The sequence below is a fragment of the Chanodichthys erythropterus genome, chromosome 11, assembly GCF_024489055.1.
Source record: "Chanodichthys erythropterus isolate Z2021 chromosome 11, ASM2448905v1, whole genome shotgun sequence".
NCBI lineage: Eukaryota > Metazoa > Chordata > Actinopteri > Cypriniformes > Xenocyprididae > Chanodichthys > Chanodichthys erythropterus.
The window spans coordinates 36,848,536-36,872,832 of NC_090231.1; the positions used below are offsets into that span (position 1 = coordinate 36,848,536).

The 24,297-nt window shown below is 38.4% G+C and overlaps 1 protein-coding gene across 1 annotated transcript; it reads left to right on the plus strand.

Moving 5' to 3' along the window:
* The first annotated feature begins 196 nt into the window (after positions 1 to 196).
* On the plus strand, positions 197 to 22,728 carry alx4a (ALX homeobox 4a). Its single transcript, XM_067399643.1, has 4 exons — positions 197 to 741; positions 15,253 to 15,563; positions 19,335 to 19,463; positions 21,340 to 22,728. The coding sequence occupies exons 1-4, from the start codon at positions 396 to 398 to the stop codon at positions 21,655 to 21,657; spliced, it is 1,104 nt and encodes a 367-aa protein (XP_067255744.1). The 5' UTR covers positions 197 to 395; the 3' UTR covers positions 21,658 to 22,728.
* Positions 22,729 to 24,297: the final 1,569 nt, after the last annotated feature.

Here is a 24,297-nt window from a genome sequence, read left to right on the forward strand (position 1 = left end):
ACAAAACATTTTTTTCTTCTTAGCAAAAGGTCTGACCTCACCCATTCATTTCATCTACATAATAACCGAGGAGAGGTCTTGACGTGCATAGTGGTCTATACCGAGGAGATCTGGGCTGCATCTTCAGAAGACGCATTTTTCGTTACTCCTCTAACCTTAAGGGGGCTTTTTAGCTTTTGGTGAGCTATCCGTTTCTGGAAAACATCTGAATCATTTTATAACCAAAGCCAGCTGCTGCACAAGTCTATGCGTGCGCGTGTGAGTGTGTGTGTATTCGTTTGTACGAGGAAGAGGGAGAGAGTGTGAGAGTATCTGTTCGCTTTGCTCTCCAAAAAAAGAAAGAAAAAAAAAAACGTTTGGAGGTCTTTTTCTTCCCGAAACTTTTTTTTTTAGGAATGAACGCCGAGACGTGCGTTTCATACTGCGAAATGACATCCATGGATTCATATTATAGCCCATCTGCACCGCAAGGTAGGGATCACCAGGCGAACCCTTTCAGGACATTCCAGGCGAGTGACACCAAATACAGCCCCGCTTTCCTGACCAACAAAGGTCAGGCGTACGGGGAAAAATCTGGGAGTCCGTTCCAGCAGGAATGCCAGTCATTGGATGCCACTGCTGGGGAAGGCACCTTTAACAAATACCACCTCTTCATGCAGAGGTCCTCCTGCAAAACTCCCCCAGACAGCAGCAAACTCCAGCAGGAAAGCGGACACAACGGAGGGCTCATCGCGTGTTATGGTGAGTTTCAGATTAATAAAGTTTTAGCATGCAGAGAGAAGCAACTCAAGATGTCTTCTAGAAATTCACAGCAACTAGATTTTAGTCAGCGTAACGTTTAACTTCAATGACATTAATGTTTTTATGACTCTGTTAAGACAGGATAATCTGCAAAGCCCTTCAATAAAAAGCTACATTTACGTGAGAGGCGGTTATTCATATTGATAATCACATCAGAGTAAAGTCTATCAGTAGGCTAATATTTACAAAGCAAATGCAATTGACTTCACAACTTACTACCAATATATCTGGCTCAGCTCTCACAGTAACACAATTAGGAAGAGGCATAACCTCCCCCGTTATTACATTTTACCTTTGAAGACTGAATCAAATTATATTTAATGCGATAATCTGAATTACAATTCTTAATACTGGATCTGAAGCAGACAATTGAATTAACACATTTTGGAAGGCAAACGCAACTAATTTTAAAAGCTTTTACAAGTTGTCGACGACAGAATAAGTATTTTGAAATTTTCTCTCACTTATATGATTGCAGGCTCGGATCTGTATAGCAATATGAAACCCCTCTGAGCTAACAAAGTCAAGACTTTTTGCACAACTAGCCTATAGGCTACACAAGCTCGTGCACTCGGGGAATTAAGTGATGTGCTTTTATTTGGAATTAGCTAAAAAAGCCACTGTCGCGAGATATATGAAAATGGCATAGGCTATAAAATAATAATAATAATAAATTAAATGGCAACTAAATCAAAACACCTCTCAAACCAATAACCTATCAAACGAGGGTACTGAAATTGAGAACGTTGCAACTTCAATAATACACCGTAAAGGCATTTAATATTCTACAGATGTATCAAAAATATATTTCTTTCAACACGTGTGTACGAAGCTAGTGTTCGTGGATGGAAACGGCCCTGAGGACTTGTAAGGAAGCTAGGAAACAAAATAAGTTCAACATTAGATAGCTGCACGAGAGCTTTTCTCAGGATTCCCGTCCTCTGACATCCATCACTACCACATTCTTATTTAGAATGTTTAATAATAATAATAATAGGCCTAAAAAAATAAAAATAGGCTAATGCAATAAGAATAACCTTGTTATTAAAATTAAAAAGTCTAAAACAGGAGGGACAAACGTTTCAAAATATTTCCGGATACGGAAGCCAAAGAGTTGGTAGCGGTAGCCCATAATGAGGTTGGAAAAATGTTTCAATGTGTCCATAAAAGACTTTTGCAAATGTTTGTTTTAGTTAATGCATTTTAAACAATACACATACTTTAAACTGACACTAATGTGTTTGAGATTAAACGAATTTTATCGACGTAACAAGTAAAATGTCAGGTGTGCTGTGCGACTATAACGCTGTATTAGCTGTCAGGAGTTTAAAATAATAGAAAAAAAAAGGCTTAAAATCAATAAGTGAATAGTTTAAGACTGCATTGTGTTTGGCTTATTCGAAAGAGGATAATGCCCATTTAAAAAAAAAAATGAAGAGAAAAAAGTTTTGGAAATGGCTCACCGATAGCTATTATAACATTATAACCAAACCTTTAAAAACATGATTCGCCTTTCAAGAATAAAGTGAAAATGCATCTTCAAATAGGTATAAGCTACACTTGGTAATTTTTTCTTACAGTTATATAACAGGACTACGATAATCATTCAATATAGCCTTACCAGAAAAACGCATAACACTGGCTGCAATAAGAAAGGGCTACATCTCAGTCTGTTACAGGCCTAAGAAACTTGTGTCCTCTGAAAACCACAAGACATGCGACAATTTTATATGGGGGAAGAATGCTTTACGGAGTCATCTTTTAGCTTTAGTTGTCAAAAAGATCGGAGGAACAGAGTTGCAAAAGAGACCCGTGAGAACATGGCGAAATTATAATCAGTTGCAACATCGAAGTGAGGAAAAAAAAAGCAGCAGAAGGCCTAACACAATAACAACGGCATTAATAGTAACACTTTTAGAGATATTATAATTAGGTAATTGTAATCGTATTGACACTTTCGTAACGACCAAACAGCCTTCACAAGCCATCATCTGTTTACATCTGCAGCTTTCGTGAACTCGCTGCAAAAACGGATGACGCAACGAGATATTGACATACATTACATTTAATAATGGTCTGTTGTGCAGATGTCGTCAAATAAAAGTCCTATTTCCCAAACTATAATTAAAACCTCTCTGACAGAAAAAAAGGACAATAGGAGTTGATTAACAGAATCGTACAAGTGAATGGCAAAATAGCTAGTTTAATTTCAACCCGTTTAAAACCTTTCCATTAACTTCAATGCCATGACATGATGTAATGCCTAAAAAACTAGCAGTTGATTTGAGAATTGAATCTTATAAGAACCAAAGTGTTATGATACTCAAAATATATAAATGTACATTAACAAAAGACCTGCTATGCATTATACATTAAAGTTTGTTAATAAATGAAAGTTATAAAGTGATACTCTCTGATGGTGAGAAAAGCAGTTCCAATTAATCCTCTAGCACATATCATGATAAATAATTGATCTGCTCACACAGGTAGCTATAATATTACTGCCTGTAATATGTTAAGTGTCAGTGGTGAAGTGAAGGATTTACCATCAGCAGCTCACTTTGAAATATAGCTCATCGTTCATGAAAAAATATATAGCAAAAAGCAGCACAATAGAAAACAGAAATAATAATAATAAAATAAAAACACTATACATTTAAAAATATGTCTATTTAGAGCAGGTAGTACTAGCCTAATACAGATCAGTTACAACAAACCCTCGCATGGTGAGGTAGTGTTGATATTATTAACAATATCCTGTTTTATTCATGCCTGTTAGTAAATGGGTTGCTGCAGAATGCATGCGTTTGGTGGCATCCTGTAAATAACAGCATCTCCAGAGTCTCAGTTCAAAGGGATAATTTATTTTTTTAATTAGGGATAATGAATGCATCACTGTAATTGATCTAGAGGTTAGTGAACACCGAATAACCGACTTAAATTGAAAACACATTTCATCCATTTATTCATATCTACACAGATGAATGGGTTTATGACTGTTTGTATGCTATTTTTTATTTGTAATTGAACATTGCCTCAAATTGAACTCTTGAGACAATATGTCACTCATATAATTAGAAATAATCAACTTCAAAGCACAAAGAATAACAATCCCTTCTGATGAGGCTGGCCGATACAGACAACTACAGTTCATTAGGGCAATGAAATTCCAAAATGTGGTCTAATTTGACATAAAAACTATCATGATTATAAAATAGTAAATCATATTCAAATGTGCTTTTAATTTACAAGAGCTTGTTAAAAGGTAATGACTCATTCCACGTCACTACAGCAACTCAAAAAGTGCAACATGCAAACTGTCCTGCCAGAGAAATTTCTAAGGCCAAAACGAAAGTTGTTTAGTGATTTTATGATGTGTCATGCCTAAAGAGGAATGACAATAAGTTAGTGAATGAATGAATGAATGTATAAATACCACTTACCAGAATCGAGTGTGGCTTACATAATTCTGCAGTCACAGACTAACACTTGCATCAATTTCCCATGGGCATTATTATTTTATGTTTAGATGGTATGTGGTTTTCATAACATGCTTTCGACTAATTCCTCCTTTGTGGTCAGCATAAATAACAAAAGAAAACGACACCCTTAAAAGGGGTGCCCTTCATCACCTCGTCAATGAAACCCCAATTTTCCCACAGCATTGTCCTCCATTAGCCAACATGAACACTAGAATTGCGCGTACAAAAAAGGTCGCTATCTAGGTCAGATGTACATTGACATGGTCCCTGTTAATTAAGACTAAGCCCAAAACCAAAGGGAGACCATGAAATGTCAATGGATGATGACTTCACAAAACCCTGTAAAACAAACGCCTTGGCAAATATACAACGCATCACCATCGCAGCATTTGCATTTGGCTTGAGATGGTGATGGAAGAGATCACATAAACTTTTGGTAATATTGACATTAAAAGGCACCAATTAAGGATGCACTCACAGTGTTAGTGCTTGCGTTAGATTAGGTCATGATGAACAAGGTTTTTAGCATTAGAGTATTGATTTTTTAAATTAATAGGCTAAACAGTATTCAAGGGCTAAAACATTTAGTTTTTACGGTAAATTTAAGCAGATAAGATATGATGATAGCTTGATTGACAACCTTGTGCTACAGGCAAAACAGATTGGTGGTTTATCACTTCTTTTTTCAGTATTAGATTGTACTTTGGTGGTTGCGTGAATCATCTAGGCTCAAGCTTGCTCAGTTTGTTTCTACTGGCTCTGCTGAGAGCAACAGCAAGATACAAAATATTCTTTATAGCAGGTGGGGGAATGGCAGTATTTCAAAACAAAATCAGACGAACGTTGTCATCCTTGTTCAGTGGACTTTTGTGCTCAGTTAATCTTTTAGAAAAACTACTCTCAAAAATCATTAAACATGCATAAAATAATAGTTGGAGATTACATAATAAAAGTGACTTTTTCGTTTAAAAGCCTTTTATATTCCTAGGTTGTGTTCGTATGCTTTTTATATATTCTCATTGCTTGCAAACCTTTTTTAAACACTCTCAATAAACAGCAAACTATGTTTTTATGAGCGCTTGGCCGATATGATGAATAACTATATGAAAGGAAGTAGCTCAGCTGCATTTCTATAATGAGCATTCACAAAGCAGCAAAACCTTTTTCCGGTTGTAAAACACGATTCAATTCTGCAGGAAGGGATTCGAAAATAATTCTAAAATTTCAAAATAAGCCACTTTTTTCCAGTCACCTTTATCATACAAAAATAAATAGAAAATCATAAATAAAAGTACATTAAAAATGAGATATTGCATGCATATATTGACAGTCACCTCTGATAACAGATTATGTTGACATGCATTTTCTGTAAAGCTGCTTTGAAATAATATGCATTGTGAAAAGCGCTATACAAATACATGTGAATTGAATTGAATATAGTATAAAGAAATGACAGTTTGATTTTTTTTTGTACTTAGAACATCACTAACTACTTTAATTTACACAACATCTGAAGTACTACAAGGCTACATTTAATTTATTATATATCAATTGTATGAATTATCACCATGCGATATATGAATTTATATATTTTGATTGATGTGTTCCAATTATATAAATTGAAATAATAATAACATGTCATAATAATACAGTCACAGTGGAACAGAAGTACAGCACAACTAAGGAAAAAAGGCATATTCCCATAGTCTATTGATCTAAGGAGAGGTGACAAGGGCTTGGGATCATTTTACCAGTTAGCTTGAAATTTGGCTTTACAGTTTACATTATTCTCAGTGTGCTTGCCTGAATGCAGCAGTATAGGCTTCAAAGACAAGGCCTCTGTTTAAACAGCATTATCGAACCTCTAACGGGTCCTGAACTACTAGTGAACGGCTGAACATTTGATCAAAGGTGAAAGCAATTTTTTGATGCGAGTATATGGAAATTTATTGTTTCAATTCTTTACTATTGATTTGGAACTTACTGATATGAAAAGAAAATAAATGTAGACATTCTTTTTTGAAGGGATAGTGCATGAAAAAAAGAAGATTGTGTCATTTACTCACCGTGTTTTTCCAAAGTATTTTGAACAAACTCCATTAACTTTTCATAATATCTTCTTTTTTGTTTCCTACAGAAGAAAATATAAGTCATGAGTTTAGAGTTTCCAATTTTGGCTGAACTAACCATTTAAGCAAAATTTAAAAATGTTTCTAAAGTTTCTAATACTGTAATGTATGCTTTTATACTACTTTTAGCTTTTGGCTCTTCTGTATTTCTTCTTGACATTATCATCTTACAAGACAGAGATTAGTTAGGTTGTTACAGCATTCCATTGTGCTTGTTAACTACAGCACCGCTCCAATGTGGTTTCTAATGCCATCCAGGAGATTCCAAACTTTACTGAGGGTTTGGGAAATGCAATGTCAACTGCTAAACAAACAAAACAATACAATAAAAAATAAAAAGGGAGAACCGTACAAGGCAAGCTATTGCAACAAACTGATTTAATTCTGTAACCCTTGCACCAGATAGATGCTCTCTGAAAACAGAGATATATTTGTGCTGAAGGATGTTCCAAAAGAAAAGCCACAGCCGAAATCAGCAAAATGCTGCCCTTACACAGAGTACTTTAACTCAATGTATTTTTCAGAAAACCACCAAATCCGACCTCTCCATAATCATAATTTTTGGGAAGGCAGCAACCAAACCAAGCGGTGTTTGTAAAACCAGCTCAAAGAGTTTTGATCTGACACCCCATGTGTTCTTTTTGACGGTGCATACTGATTCACATGGCATTTGCTAAACATCCTCAGGTTTAAGCAGCCTTCAGTTCAAATACTTTTTGTCCTGACACTCCAAGAGAGGCGGGCGAGCTGAGCGAGCTGTGATTTATCGCGAGAAGCAGCTTAAAGGAAATGCTGTGTTTTCTTGCCCAGCATGTGCTCTTTGCTGCAGCCTGCTGGGATAAATCGTCCTTCAGGACTAGCGGTGTGTTTGGACTTCTCTGCGGATACCTATCAGATTCTCACTACCGGGCTTTTTTTCCAGTCTGCACCAGCAGAGATGCAACTCTCCCGCAAAAACAACTGCGGTCTTATGCGTGTCTATGTCTTTCGAATAGAGTCATGCAGTTCACTCAGAAGTCTGCAACTTCAAGAACGAGAGGTGACCCCTCAAACGTAAAGCAAGTCAAAGGAGGAGACGGTCCCTGTGGTTTGGTTGGGCTATGTTTAGAATCGTGCTGCTGTTGTCACATCTGCCTTTGAGTATGTGATTTGCTCTGGTTTTGCAAAAGGCTGCATGTGCAGACGTTTACTAATGAGGTTCCTTCTCTACTAATATCTTGTGGTGTCACGCTCACAATCACCAATAAAAAAAATCTTTCACCGTTTCCATATGCCACAAGCCGGAGCCACTCTTCATATCACAACCTATCAATCTCTCCTTGCCGTGTCCGTCTGTAAGAGCCTGAAATAATTAGATAGCGGAAGGAAAGTTCAGACTGTTGGCCTGGCTTCAGAGCACAAAGCTGCCTATTACAATTCAATCCATATTTTAAGCACAGAAAACAAACCTAATTACAAATAGAAATAAAAGCTTTAGATGAACAAACAGTCTTCCCCAATTTCCTTTACCATTTGCTTTCAGTCATAATAACGATCAAAACCCAGCCCGGCTACATCTTATTTATGCGTTTTAATTTTTAAACATTTTCAGGGGCTTTGGCATATTTCACCATTAACCCTTCACAGTGACCCCAGGTAGCCTAATTTATAGTGTTCCTTTTATTTGCCTGCTGCTGACCCTAACAATCAGATTCTGTAAAAAAGCATAGAGGATGCCCTGCCGCTTTACAGCTAGTTAAATTACACTTTGATGTGTTCCCCCGTTTTCAGCTGGTACTAAATGGCTGCCCCTTGTAAAGATCTGACCCTCGCTAACTCACGGGGTCGAGCACCGACATCCTACAAAGCTAGGAACCACTGGCGTCTCCCATCGAAGGCAAGGCACCTTTTTAGTGCAAGTGGATCTGGAACCACTGTGCAAGCCATTCATGCATATTTTATGAAAATATATAGTGGTGCCATTTTCTCTTGATTTATAGGAAATATCAAATGGCGAGCCATTTGAAGATATTTAACTCTGGAGTCAGAGGTAAAAGTAGATGCTGTAAAATAGGTTTACAAGCCCCATTCTTGTTACGCATACAGGTGTGAATATACTCGGGTTAAAATGCCAATTAGTCTTTTTCCTGAACCTCACCGTCTCCTAACCTAGAGCTGAACTTCTCGTCCTGCCCTGGCAACTGATGCCATGTCTCTCTTACCTCATTGCAATGGAAAAGTAAAAGACTTCACACATCCATTGCTCTGTAAGGAAAGAAGGAGAAATGGATGTGCTGTCTTGGAACCGGTGTTATAAAAGCTGATGCACAAATAACTAAATGGAAAATGCAAAAATACCGTTATGTGTCCTCATGGAAAATGTAATAAATAGAAAGCCTCGTTCACCCAAAACAAGCAGGATCTACTAATAAACAGAAGAGAAATAAGATCCCACACACTACCAAAGTTCACAAGAACATGCTAAATAACATGCATACTATTTATTGTTACTACCGTTTTTTTTAATACCTTTATTCTGCAAGGACAATAAATTGATCAAAAGTGACAGTAAAGACATGATATTACAAAAGATTCCTATTTCAATCAAATGCTGTTCTTTTGAGCTTATATTCATAAAAAAAAAAAAAAAAAATCTTGAAAAAATTGTATCACAGTTGCCACACAAATATTAAAGGTGCTAAAGTGGATTTTTTGTGTTAATAAATTTTTGCAATATTACTTGAAACTGTCTTTACTAACTGATAAAAGACTATTTATTAGGTGCACTGAAAGGAATAATATGAATATACATCATCTGTGCACGAGGTAGGGCATGATCGCGTAAACAATTGGCCCTCAATCACTGCCGTGACGTTCCTTGTGAGAGACGTAGCGGAGAGACGTAGCGGAGAGCCTGCGCGCTCCAGTAACTTTCCACACTCCACAGGCGCCGCATGCAATGTTTTTGTCAGGAGACAGGAATAACAACAGCAGATTATGAGTTACCTGCGGTGAGTCCGACATAATGAATCCACTAACACGACACAGCGAATGCCGGTGGTAAACACTCGTGTTCAAATACTCGTGCACAAGTTTTGGGAGGCGTTCCCTCGAAATGAGCTGTGAAGGAGGGGGGTTGTTCTTACGCATGCGCTCATTTCAAAAACTCACTAACAGTCTTTGGTTTTTCAGTCGACGAAAAGATCCTCTTTAGCACCTTTAAGCAGCTCAACTGTTTTCATGAGCATCAAAAGTTTCTTGAGCAGCAAATCATCATGATTTCTGAAGGATCATGTGACACTGAAGAGTGGAGTAATGATGCTGAACATTCAGCTTTGCCACCACAAGAATTAATTACATTTTAAATATATTACATTAGAAAACAGTGGTTTTAAATTGTAATAATATTTCAGAATATTCATTTTTTGACTGCATTTTAATCAAATAAAGGTAGCCTTAGACTTCTTCCATAAACATTTATAAATCTTACCAACGCTACACATTTGAATGGTAGTGTATGTAAGACATTTAAAAACATCAAGTAATGAATAAATCAGAAAAATCAGTGATCACTAGCAGTGGACTTTATATACACAGTGGTATACACAAACATATACCATCATGATTTCACCATGTACACTAGCAAACAGAGTAATGGGTAACGCACCAAAAAAAGTAGCATAAAAGCTATGAGTGTAAAAAAATGGACACTGAATAGATCCCTTATTCAGTCAGTTTATGGTTTCACAGGCAGTGTTGAGGTTTAGGCAATATTCAAAACATTTTATTTCTTCAATTCTGCTAAAATAATGTTCTCATTTGCAATTCACTGGAAAATGTAGGTGATTTTTCTGGTATCATCTGTGGTAGATGTGTTCCTAAAGCCATACATGACCTCATGAAACTTCAGTGTGTCTAACAGCACCACAAACAGGGTAAAACAGCATGACCATGTTCTGCTCTGCATTCTTGTTGCAATCTTCAACCATTACCCCCCTCGGAGCTCCATTTCAAAATTTCTTCTATTCTGACAGAAACATTTTGCCGTGAGATTTCTTGCCCAGAAGGCAGGTCATGTTACTCGCCCATATGGTGGAGCTACGAGGCAGCCAAGTCTCTGTTCACCTTGAGCAGCGGAGAGCCTGGGTTGAACCCTTGGTGGACTACGAGACTGTCACAATACTCTAGGTCTGCCAAAAGCCATCAGTGACATAGGGTATAAACAAGAGCCTTTGATCGCTAGGTCCTGATTTCAAACAGGCTGTCAGCTTTTCCGTGTGGGGGCAAGAGGCGTGAGGCATCTGAAGGAACGAGCTGAAAATATTTATGTTTGAGTAAATACACTGCTCCTACTTGCTTAACGAGATGTGTCAGTCCTGGGCAAGAGGCAATGTGGGAACCATTATACCCCCAGGCCTGGCTCCATGTCTGTCATGATTGAGCCCATGGTGCCTAGAAAAGGCAAATTGGGAGACAACTAAAAGGAAGCATATACAACCTGCTATGTGGTCAGTAATAGGAGCAGTCCATAAGGCGCATACCTATAAGGTAAAGACAAAAATGCTATATTTATCAAGCAAAAAGTCTCTAAATCTAAACTGAACAACACGAGTTATGGGGATAGTTCAGACAAAATGAAAATTCTGTCATCATTTACTCACCCTAATGTTGATCACACAACATAAAAAGAAAAATGTCTCAGTAGCTACGTTTACATGCACCCAAACAATCTGTTAGTAAATGGACTGAAGGCTCAATTAGATTGAAAATTCTTCATATAAACATATATCAGATTGAGCTTGATCCAAATTAAATTTTGATTAGATTGAAGGGGATGGTGTAGACCTGAAATAATATGATCAATCGGATTAAAAAAATACCTCGCGCACATGAGCAGTGCTTAAGTTTGCCAGACCTCTTTTACAATAAGATCTCTTTTTACGTATTTTACGTTTATTTACATCTTAGGAACTGGTCAGTGGAGGAGACTGATTTTTTTGGTTTTTTTTTTTTTTTTTTTTTACAAAATTTTTGCTAAAATAAGCTTTTCTGACATATTGGTCAACTTCCCATTCAGGCATCTCATTAAGGCAAAAACAACATTTATTCTCACGGTAGCTCTGGTGATATTATAGCAGTGGCTTTCTCTACTTCTGAATGCGGTAACTGAGGCACTGCACATGTACTTAAATTTTGTTTGGAATATATAAATGCACATGTAAATGAAACCAAAATGGTTCCTTCCCCAACATTCTACAAAACATCTTTTGTCGTTCATAGAAGAGGTTTGGAATGACTAATTTAATTTTGTTAGTGAACTATCCCTTTAAGACAGATTCATCCAAATGTTATATGCCATAAAGCTGGTTCCATTTTATGGAGTGTGTTATATATCAAGATAATGTTTTTTTTCCCTAGGCAGAGTCAATTTTCAAATCACTGACACCACACAGGTTCCACAAAGCCACAAACCGTTGTCTTGATCACAGTTCACATGGTTATTGGTAACTGAAAGTGTAGAACTTGATGGAGGAGTGAAAGGTTGGTTGTGCCAACATGTTCTTGTTGCACACAATACCAGAGCTGGAATAACCATATGGACAGTTTGCACGTGACCAGGGGCAACAAGTTTAGGGTGTGTACAATTCAGGGCCATACAAATGTTTTCAAATAGTGGGAGATGTGAAAGAGTGACAAAGGGTGCATTTTTTTTTTTTACTTTTTGCTCATCACTGGGGCAGTACCTTCAAAAGGTACATACAGCTATATGGAAAAAATTAAGAGACCACTCCAAGTTCAGAAATCAATGTTAAGTGGTCTTCCATAGCTGTATGTGTGCCTTATCTATCCCTAAATTAATTGTTTATCCAAAAGTTACAATTCTGTCCTAGTATGACTTACTTTCTTCCCTCGAACACAAAAGAAGAATTTGAAGAATGTTTTGACTATTTTTAAACCACATGATGAAATTCAATGGGGTCCAAAACAACTTCAGACCCTGTTGACTTGCATATCATTTCAAAATGCCTTCTTTTGTGTTCCACAGGAGAAAGTCATACAGGTTTGGGAATGACGAGTAAGTGATGCCAGAATATTTTTGTTTGGGTGGACTACGCCCTTAATATAGAACCTTTAGATGCCGATATGAACCATGTTGGGGATGAAATATTAAGGAGTACTTTTGAGAGTACTGTGCCAATTACAAGCTGTTGACAATTTTCCTCAGTGTGTGGGCAGCAGTGTGTCCAGGGGCACCGCAATACCTTAATCCGGCTCTGTACATTACCCAACATGGTTCTGTGAGGAGGTGTACTGTGCTGAGAAAAGCATGTGTGCCAGTAGCATTTACCCATCTGCCCCTCAGCTCAAACCCGAGAAGGCTTTAATGAAGTCTCACATTAGAAAATGAACACATCTCAACACTGCATCACCGAAAATAACTTTCTGTCACTGAGAGCTGAGCTAAAGTAAGACATAAAGCTCAGGGTCGCCACTGGATCACATAAGAGAACATTCCCAAAGGAACTCTAATCCAGCTTTACACCCTATTCCTCCTTGCAGCCAAGTGAGTGAAACAGGACGAAACAGCCAAAAGTCTGCCAATACGGCCATCAAATTTGAAAGCTTTATGATTTGAGAGAGCATGCCAGTCTTTGTAGTACAGCTTTTCCACAAAGCACAGACAGGTAATGAGCACAGAGAGAGCACTAGAGAAATGACCTAATGTACTGGAATCCTCACACTGATTGATCTGACTGAATTTATGACCGGCACGCTGACTGGGGTTTCACAGCTGAGCTGCTGTGTGTTTCCAGTGGCTTGACGCAGAAAATTACCACTCTAGGGTCTTGTCGCTGGGCTAGTGTGGCCTCATTATGAGCCAAGCTCTATTTTGCACCCATGCCGCAGACCGTGTGTATGTTTGAGGCTGCGCTCATCAAGCAGGGCTGCAGTCTTCGGATTGTGCCTAAGTAGGAAACCTGTAATTTTCTATCAGTCTGCAATTAAAGCAACGGTTTCTGTTTCACATGAGCAGCTGATTTATGAGCTGAGACTGGCAGCAGTTACTGCTGTGAGTCTGACACCAAGCCACGGGTCTTACGGACTCTCTCATTTCACACACCAATTAGGAACAATCAAGATATCCAATATTAGATTATATTGACAAATATTGTAGCTAAAACTTAGATTAGATACCATAGGATTTTATCATTTGTTAATGCAGATAAAGTGAATTTATAATGAACAATACTTCACTAATGTAGGGTCATTTTTTTTTACAGTGCACAGCATAAATGAGTACACCCCCTCTGAAACTTACTCAATTACCAAGAAGAAATTATTCAGGAAAATAAGATTTTCTTATCAAGGTGATAAAATGCTGTGCAGCAAAAATGAGTACACCCTCCTAAAAGTTACTAATTAAAACGAAATAAAAATCCGGTGTAAGTTTAAGGCAATGTTTGATCAACAGGTAAGTATGTTGAACCAAAACATTTAAAGAGAAGTAATTTCTTGACAATTAAAAAAAGTGTTATATAGCCCACTGAATCATTCTCAGACTTAATGCTGACAACAATGGAAGCACTTGGGAGAGAACAGTCAGGATACTTATTTCTTAGCACAAAAGAGGACAGTGCTACAAGAGGATTACCAAATCATTGTTTTAAGTGTGAAAATATAGCAAAAGTATCACAGAAATTCAAAAACAATGGCCCCTGAAATAATCCGGCCTTCATTTTAAGCTTTCATTAGTGATGAGGGAATTTTTTGCTAGACAAAGAGCAAGAGAAACACCAAGCGAGTGTCTCAGAGCCAGCAAAAGCTATGAAAAGAGTGACTGTTTATCTCACAGAGTAAGATGCAGCCTGCAGAAATGACATGCATGATTGTTGAACTACCTGCTGTAGCCAAAGCACAATAAAGTCAGTTAGCCATTTCCAAAGCCCATATTTACAAAATACAGATTCTGGGAATCAATACTCTGGTCTTATGAGACCAAATCAATCATTTTGGATCTAACAGCATCCAAAATGTTCTGGTGTTGCTAGAGGAGGAGTACAGTGAGAAGTGCCTGGTTCCCACAGTAAAATTCAGTGGTAAGCTCTTATATGGGGATGTATGAGTGCTGAAGGTGTGAGGGAGTTGTGCCTTATCAATGCTGTCATGAATTCCCACACCACTGTGTAACTTAATACACAAACTTGAAACAGAAAATGTTACCCTTCCCTCATTTACTGCATTGTTGGGCATTTTTGATAATGAGGATATGCATTCTCCCATGGTGAAAAACTTTCTGTGGACATGTATTGCACTCAATCTTGACACTCTTGAGCGCCTGTGTGGGATTCTGTAGAGACGAGTTGAGCAACACTCCCCATTAAAGATCAGGGCATTTAAGGAGCTCATCATCCAGGAGTTAAAAAGGACAGATGTGACAATTCGTCATGAACTTATACACTCCCTGCCAAGACGGGTCAGAGCAGTATATTCAAAATTATGGAGGGCATACTAAGTGCTAGAATATTATACATTTATTGAATTAAATCTAGGGTGTAGTCATTTCTGCAATCCTTAATTTAAACAATATTGTCTTATTTACTTATTTTATGGCTATTAATGACATATTTCTCAGTTTTATTATTACATATACATTTTAGTTTTGCCATCTTTCCATGAATTGTATTAGTGATCATAAAGAAAATACATCTTTTGGGTTTGTTCAGAGGCGTGTACTTATTTATGCTGTACACTGTGTGTGATTATATTTTATATATATATATATAGTATTGTATTGTATTATATTTTATTAAATGTGATATTTCATGTTAATTAAGCCAAACATTTTTTTCTGTCTACAGGTAAAGACAGCACAGGGCTGACAGATTCTGAGTTGCCCCAAAACAGTGATCCTGCAGGGATGGATGGCAGCTACCTCAGCGTAAAGGAGTCAGGAGTGAAGAGCCCCCAACAGCCAAACTCAGAGTTGGCTTCTCCGTTGGACAAGGCAGAGGGAGAGAGCAACAAGGGCAAGAAAAGACGCAACCGTACCACCTTCACAAGCTATCAGCTAGAGGAGCTGGAGAAAGTCTTTCAGAAAACACACTATCCCGATGTCTACGCCCGGGAACAACTTGCACTGAGGACAGACCTGACAGAAGCTCGTGTACAGGTGTGAGCTCCTTCAAACTCCACATATCCAGTACCAAGTTTTGAATAACCTTTTATCTTGAGGCTAGATCAATAATGAAGTCTAATTTTAGTCCATTTGGGCTTTGAAAAATGAGGGATGGGAGTCATGTTAATAAGGACTCACAATTATTTTTTTGTTGAAAAGCAACACCAGGAGGAAGAGTGATTTCACTCAGTGCAAAGATTATTAAATGTAAATGGTGAATACAAAGAAAAAGCTGTTTAAAATTGGCCATCACAAGAGATCACAAAGCAAAAAGGGGCTTTCAGATTAGACATGGCAGGGTCTGCTTTTATCTCGAGCCTCTACCAGAACCTCTGAGCCCCGCTGTTTTAAACTCAGCCTAGGTCCGGAAAACCAGAACCTTTATGTGACCCACCCCCACCCCCTATCCCTACATTTGCATATAATCCCTCCAACACTACTGCTGCATTCCTGCACCAACAGACAGACCGGGAGATCCCTTTACCCGACCCCGAATGTGCGCTTTACTTAGAAGCCCTGGATTTACACTGTTTGTCTTTCATTAATGTCCCACTCAGGAAAGAATGTGTCCCTCCTTGCTCTCAAGGGTAGGTGAGAGAACCTGGCCTGAAGCTCCTTCACATGGTGAGGGTTGCTTATGACTAATATCCATGCACACAACACTGGATGTTTCCCATTATTCTTTAGTTATAGCCAAAGAACCACAACGGTTCAGTTCCAGGGACAATGAACACTTTTAAACCTTTTTGGGACTTACAAGTATAGCCTTTTCTCATCTACTCTCTACTTTGAGACAGCACAAAAAGATACCTATTTTTACTGTACATTACCCTAATGCTAACCATAACATTTTTAGAGCAACATGAAAAAAACAAATTACTCGTTTGGCGAAAAGTTCAGTTTAGGTTTGCATGTGCTCCGACATTGCCGACATTGATGCATTTGTGCAAGCAACCAGAGTCTGGTGCCGTCATTTGCTAAACCCACCCCTCCACCCCCCTTTCCCCCCCATCAATTCCTGTGGCTTCTCCCATCCTATTGAAGGCAAAAAATTATAATAAATAAAAAAAAAAAGTCTATAAAGAAACAGCACTTATGTACAAACAGACTTACTCAACTAAGCAGTAGTGTAAATTACTGAAGTCTACACAAATTGGCTGAGATCGTTTGGTTTTTCTTTGCCTTTCTAAGAGAAAGATCTGATAATATTAATATATTTAAGTCTGGATACATCTAGTCAAAGTTTAAGGGTTTAAAAGTCAACTTATTCACCAAAACATTCAGTTAGAAATACACACGTTTAAAAAAAATGTCAAGGAAATAAAGATATACCAACAATGACCTGGATAAAACTGTCACCCCAAAACATCCAAATGTCACTCAAATAAAATGAAATATTGATGCTTTACTTACTTAAAAATATAAATAAAATGCTATAAACAGCATTTTCCTATAATTACAGTTCTGGAAATCAAGAAACAAAAAATTAATGATTCTGATTGAGAAGTAGAAGAGGTGAGCTTGAGTGACAGCAGAGGCAGACCATCAATCCTCAAAGCTACTCTGGACTTCAAAGCTGTTTTTTCTACCGGGTTTAGTTCAGTGTTTCTGTTCTTTGTCCCCTGGTGCTGGAACATAAATAAAGCTCCATAATAAGCCTCTAAGCTGCTTTAGCTGTCAACGTCTTTACCAATTACTGTGTTACTAGCACGCATGGAAAACATACAAAAGATTTTTAAAAAGACTTTTTCTACTACGTTATTAACAGGTGCTGGCCAAAATTAGTTGACTTGTTAATGTTGGCAGCCCTGAACTTATTCAGCAGTGACCACTAAAGGGAAAGAATGATTGAAAATATTTTAAAGAAACCAAAAAGTATGAACAACCACTTTTAACTGAACTAAAGACCCAACTAACTCCCCATCTATGCTCTCTCTCTCCCTGTCAGTCTGGTATAAAGGTGAATTTTTGGTGTAAGCATTATACAACACACCTCAGCGTTGGCCCACCGGTATGAGAGGTGCAAGGGAATCTTTCCACCACTCGTCTACACGCCTCTACTGGGATGGAGATTCAGATATGGAAAGCCAGGGGCTTAAGAGTCAGGAAATTAAACATAGAATGAAAACAAACTCCATTTTGAACTTTCTTACATCTTTCTATTCGATCTCCCAACTTCCACGCTTAGATTTATGAAGGGGAAGACAGTCTGAGAAAAAAGATAAATATAAAAACAGGACTAAAAATGCTGGTGCAGACAATGCATATTAAACAAACGTCTTTGCATTCATAGATGTCCAGACGGCATCAAAACTTAGCATCATTTCAAAACATAAGGATGCAAGCGGAGAGCCACAAGAGTGATGATGCTCTCTGAAAATATCTGCGCAAAACAAACGTTCTTTTTTCCTCTAGGCAGTTAAGCTCTACAAACATATGATGTGGAGCCAAGGGACCTTGATGTCCACCACCACCACATTAAGTGCAAACACAGTTAAGGTGCTATCAAGTTACGCTGAGAGATAGGCTGACATCTCGCTGGCAGTGGATGCAATAACCACAAACTGATTGACCAAAGAGCCATCGGCAGATCCAAGTTCAAGCTCCGTGACGAATCGAGATTGCAAGACAAAAGAAAGTCTCAGTTTGAAAAAAAAAAAAAAACTTTCCATTCCACAAATCAATAAACAGATATTTCTAAACAGAGAAGAGCCGGGATTAAAATAATGGAATTTTGGCAGCTCTTCAGACTGTGAGCCATGAGAAATCACTTTGTGTAATTTGTTCTCTAATTCCCAGATCTATTCAGGGAAACAATGCATATTTCTATAGGAAAGCAAAGAGGGGAAAAAATGAAAGAACGAGTGCAACTTGCCAGATAAAATGTTTCAGTAATGACTCTTTGTTAAAGGGATTGTTTACCCAAAAATTATAATTATGTAATTTACTCACTCTCATGATATTCAAACCTGTGTGACTTTCATTCTTCTGTGGAACACAAAAGAAGATATTTTAAATAAAGTTTCAGATATTTTTTGGAGTCCAAAACAACATTGAAGCCCACTGAATTTCATTGCATGATCAACATATATCAATATTAATGATCAATATATATTCAAATATCAAAATATATTCATTTGTGTTTAGCACAAAAAAAAAATAAAGTCATGCAGGTCAGGATGAGTAAATGATTTTCATTTTCAATTCACATTTTCCTTTCTAAAATTCGAGCAGCAATCTCCTATTCCATCAAAGCAAGCATGTGGTGGTAGTGGAGGAGGAGGAGGAGGAGGAGTGACATGGTTCTCTGAGGCCTCTGGCCCTGGTGGGTTCCTGCTTTCCCCTCCCTGCCCCCTGCTGCTGCTGATGGCTCTGATAGAAAAGAAACTCAGAGGAGGCCATCACAATCTGTCAGCTCCCACAGCATCAAACAATGGCCAGGTCTTACCAAACTTTTTCCATGAAAAGTTGCTGAAAAATAATACAGCCAAAGGGCTTCCTACATGAGCTCTAGACTTACAGCTAAAGTGACAGACTCTCTAGGTACCAAAAAAAGGACATTTGATACCAAATGTGTTCAGAGCAACAAACGGTGTAATACTGGGAAGTTTGATAATAGATGTTTATTACTCCATCACTATATCTCCACTAAGAAAACATTTCCTCTCTATGATGTAACACCACAAGGGGCTAGTTAGCATGAGGTCATTTAATCACTTACTAATTCCATATCCTCATGATTAAGGGTTGATGTCTTGCTTGCAGGTATGGTTCCAAAACCGCAGAGCCAAGTGGCGGAAAAGAGAGCGTTTTGGACAGATGCAGCAGGTCCGGACACATTTTTCCACGGCTTATGAACTGCCTCTTCTCACTCGGCCTGAAAACTATGCTCAGGTATGGTGCTGTCTCCATTAATAGCTGAAAGTCAAGGAAATGTCAGTAATGAACATTAATAATTATTAATAATCTAGATTAAGGTTAAATGGTAAAAATGTTTTTTTTTTTAAAGTTCCATTCCGTTTGCAGTTGTTTTAGTACTTAGGACCTGATCTCAATTGCAAAATGATTTCAATTCAAATTTTAATTTTTTTTAAAAACATTCTCACGAAAGATTTTTACACAGACCTTTATTATTTCACTTTTTTTTTTAGAATTGGAAAAACTGAAAATGTTTATCTTTAACTATACATTGTCATATGAAGAACCAGTAAGTAACTTCACCGATTTGTGTCATTCAGTTGTAAACTGTATGTGTTTGATTCACTAATTTGACAGTCATTTGTTCAAGAACTGATTGTGCTTTATGTTTTTAATTCACTAAAAAGAATCAATTAATTCATTCAGGAATCGGACTACACTGATCGCACTTTCTGTTTTGTACTATAGATTCAGTACTGATGTTGCGTCGGCACATACGTAGTGCGGGAAACCCCGTCTGAGTGTTTTATTGAGAATACATGTGGTAGAGCTGTTATTAGAACTGACTTTTATAGTCATTCAAGTTACCTTTATGATTAAAGGATTAGATTTACTGACCCTCAAGTCATCCTAGGTGTACAATCATAGTTATATTAATAAATATCCTGACGCGTCCAAGCTTTATAATGGCAATAAATGGGGTCAACGAGTTTGAAGCACAAGAAAGTGCCTTCATCCACATCCAACCATCATAAACATACTCCACACGGCTCTGGGCGGTTAATAAAGGCCTTCTGAAGTAAAGTGATGCATTTGTATAAGAAAAATATCCATATTTAAGAAGTTACGAACAAAGTGTAAAGCCTCCCGCAGTCCAAAACGCTTATGCTAAACAAGCTAGATATTTTACTTTACAGCTTGTTAAATATGGATATTTTTCTTACACAAACGCATCGCTTCAGAAGACCCCCGCTCCACAGAGCCGTGTGGAGTACGTTTATGATGGATGGATGCAGTTTCTTGAGCTTCAAACTCGTTGGCCCTGTTTACTGCCATTTGGAAGCGTCAGGATATTTATTAATATAACTCTGACTGTGTTCATCAGAAAGAAGAAAGTCACATACACCTAGGATGGCTTGAGGGTGAGTAAATCTTGGGCTCATTTTCATTTTAGAATGAACTAATCCTTTAATTTTACTTTTTAAAACCTGAAATCAAATGAAAAACAGTAGGAAGGCAGACAACTGACAATTTCAAGACCTAAGGAAACACAATGTCGAGGTCAGGTCAGACCAGGGCTGTGGCCAAGGATGACACGCCTTCACAGGAGAGCCAAAGAATCTCCTGGATTTATTATGAATATGTGGCCGGGTCGGAGGGCAGGGGTGGCTCTTTGGGGAGCGCGCCTGCAGCTGTGGAATGCAGCTTTGCTCACATCTGGGGCATCTCCCTGAGAGGGCTTTCATCTCCCTCCACAGCCCTCCCTCAGACCCCCACCTCCCCAGGCCCAGAGCAGAATACAGCCCTATCAATTCACTCTGTGCTCCCTCCGCTCAGCAGAGGAGGTTATTCTGGGTGTTGAAGGAGCATACAGAGACAGGCATTCCTCCTCCACACTAGGCAAGCAGCTCCCACTCAGTACGGGACCAGATGAATGCCCCAAAGCTCTTGATAAATCTCCACAGAGTACCACTGAGGATTCTGCACTTTCGCCAGTGCAATATTTCAAAACAAGAGTCATCGGACTTGATAAATGCTCTCATGACTATGAGTTACATTAATGTTATTGATGCTGAGATTGCAGAATGTAAATGCACTATAACTAAACCTTCTGCATTTGACTTTGTTACAGATTCAGAACCCTTCTTGGATAGGCAGCAGCAGTGCGGCATCTCCAGTGCCAGGCTGCGTCGTACCCTGTGACTCGGTCACTTCCTGCATGCCACCTCATCCACATGCTGCTAGCGGAGTGTCTGACTTCTTGGGTGTGCCCAGTCCTGGAGGTCACATGGGACAGACACACATGGGCAGCTTGTTTGGGAGTCCAGGCATGGGCACTGGTATTAATGGGTACGATCTAAACATGGACCCCGACAGGAAATCTTCCAGCATCGCCACACTGCGAATGAAAGCTAAAGAACACAGCGCAGCCATCTCTTGGGCTACATGACTCCCCCAACTTTAGGACCGTATCTCTGAAGTCCCTCAACAAACAAGAGAAGGAGGAGCAAATGTGAACACAAGTTAGCCACCAAAGCATGACCTGGGATCAAGGAGTGTGTGGATTGACAAAGACAAGAAAAAGAAATTGAGAACCTATGAGATTTATTTCAATTTGAAGTCTAGAGAGACTAGGGCAAATCAGAGATCACAAAACTGAGAACGTTCTGGCTTTAAAACAAGAAAGACGACAGAAACTTGACATTTGAATGCATACAAGAATTAAATGAAAAAAGAAAAAAATGAACAGAAAAAAAACCCTGCACTTATCTGCCACTAGTGTCCCATTTGTAAAACACACGTAAATTTATCAAAACGCATCTGGCTTCTTTTTCATCTCAGCATAATCAAAACCTATTAAATTCTTGTTCTGTCACAGTCTCCTTTTCCAAATATGCTATTTCTGCCTAGACAATTTCAAAGGACAAACAATAGTTTCTCACAGTAAAAACTTTCCCATTGCAGCCTTTATCCAAACATATATACAGTATAATCGCCAGTTCCCAATATATAACCCCACAAAATCCCTCATTGAACAATCACTACTGCTCATCGATTCATTTGTTCATATTAATTCATATGGAATTACAAAAGTCGGCTATTTAAGAGATATACAACAAGTCTGTTGGGCACGGGACATAAGGCATGTATTGATCAAAGCAATACAGTTACAGAACAAAAAATAAACAGGTGGCAGTCTCTGTCCACACTGCAATCTATCTTTCTATTATTTGCAATCCCTTTCAATTTCTCTGCAGGAAAGAGTTGTCCTAAAGCTGTTTGGCAAGATTTGACAGCAGCATCTGATACACAAATCTTGGATCCATCATACCAGCTGTCAAATTGTCAAACATCACTAAGAACTACAATCTACAAAAAGGATGAAAAAATAGGTTGAAAAAGTTTTGCTTTCTTTGTGTTTTGAAGATCACAATATTCTTGCATCTTTTTAACTTTTCAGTGAATGTTGGAGCCTTGGCTACTCTCCCCTCATTCTCCATCTCCTGGCTATAAAATACGTATTGTGGGGCTGCCTGAAATTTAAACTATGCTTAGTTAATTTTTCCGCAGAAGTCCTCATTGCACCATCTCAAATTAAACTATCAACTTGCCAATCTAGGCATCATCCACCATGGCTCTGATTGGGTGGAAGCAATACTGTTCTTTGGCATGTAATCACTGACATTTCCACGCACCACCACTGAGGTGGTGGAAATATAAAGCGAGCCCCATTTCAAGGTACTATGAGCTTTCTGCGTTTCCCGAGTCAGATTTAGCTCAGGTAAAACAAAGCTGTTTGAAATCTGGAGCTGAATCTGATACGTTCTGCCCTTTGGAGAAGCCATTTCTAATTTGAAAATGAGAACCACATTTCCTTTCCTTCATTCTGCTGTGCAGCTTATCTGGATCCCTGGAGATACGTATATACACACACACACACACACACACAAACACACACACACACACAACGTTTTTGTTATAATACCAGAGCAGTGACTTACCTGGTTTGGGGGGTCACAACATGGAATCATGTTCCATATTGAGGTCTTTTTTTAGACCTACAGAAACTTGGCTTACATTACTTAATGTTTTTAAACAAAACCTCACTATAAATGCATAGGACACAATATGATGTTAAAAATCACTTGTAAGAGAACCTCATTACATAAAGTTAATTAGAGATCACCTCCTTACTGCTGCTCAGTCTTGTGTCCCATGGCCTGTATATATGATATGTAAAGTTTTGGAGCTTCATGAAGTTCGAGCTATGCTTCATTACTTTTTTGGAAGAAGTCTCCATTGCATCTCATGACTGAGCATCTCATCACCCACCCTTTCAAGGGACCTGTTGGAAAAAAAAGAAAAAAATGTTTTTTTGATAATGTTAATGTGCTTTTCATTAGAACTAAAGCTGACCCGTCCTGCACCGATCCAATTCAACAGAGTAGCAGTTCAACCTCCAATCTGCCAGTGCAGAATTGTGAATCCTGACATTGTCAGTTTGGCCTTTAAGAGGTTACTGTGAGGGTGAAGTGACTATACTGTTCCGGTGTTCTGTGAAAGGACAATCCACACAGCTGTGTGCGGGGTAAATGCAAAACAAACATACCTCGCACATGCTTCCCTTCAGCTGTCATGGCTCTTCTTTCAAAGCCCCATGCTGAACAGGGCCCGGTCTGCTACCCTGGCCAAAGCCTCAGCCCTCAGTGTCTCCGAGTCCATGCACACCCATGCTCTCGGCAAGTCTTTTTAATTAACACCGAGACATCTGCGGAGAAGGATTCTGTGACAGCCTGGGCTCTGTGTTAGCCTATCTTTAACTATTGTGGAGCCGGGAAGGACGTCGAAGCTCAGGTCAACACTATCATTACTTTATGTAGTATCAGCACACACATACTTACATACCATTAAATGAGCTAATCTGCACATTTGCTTTTAATACTCTTGTATTTCATTCAAAAGGTAAATCATAACTAAACATGTAGAAGGGTCAAAACGGTTCTGTAGACTGTACAAGAACAGATTGTACAGTACCTAAAGGAAATGTTAATTGTCAGACAGTACCTTGCAGATGCCTATGAGTTACAGA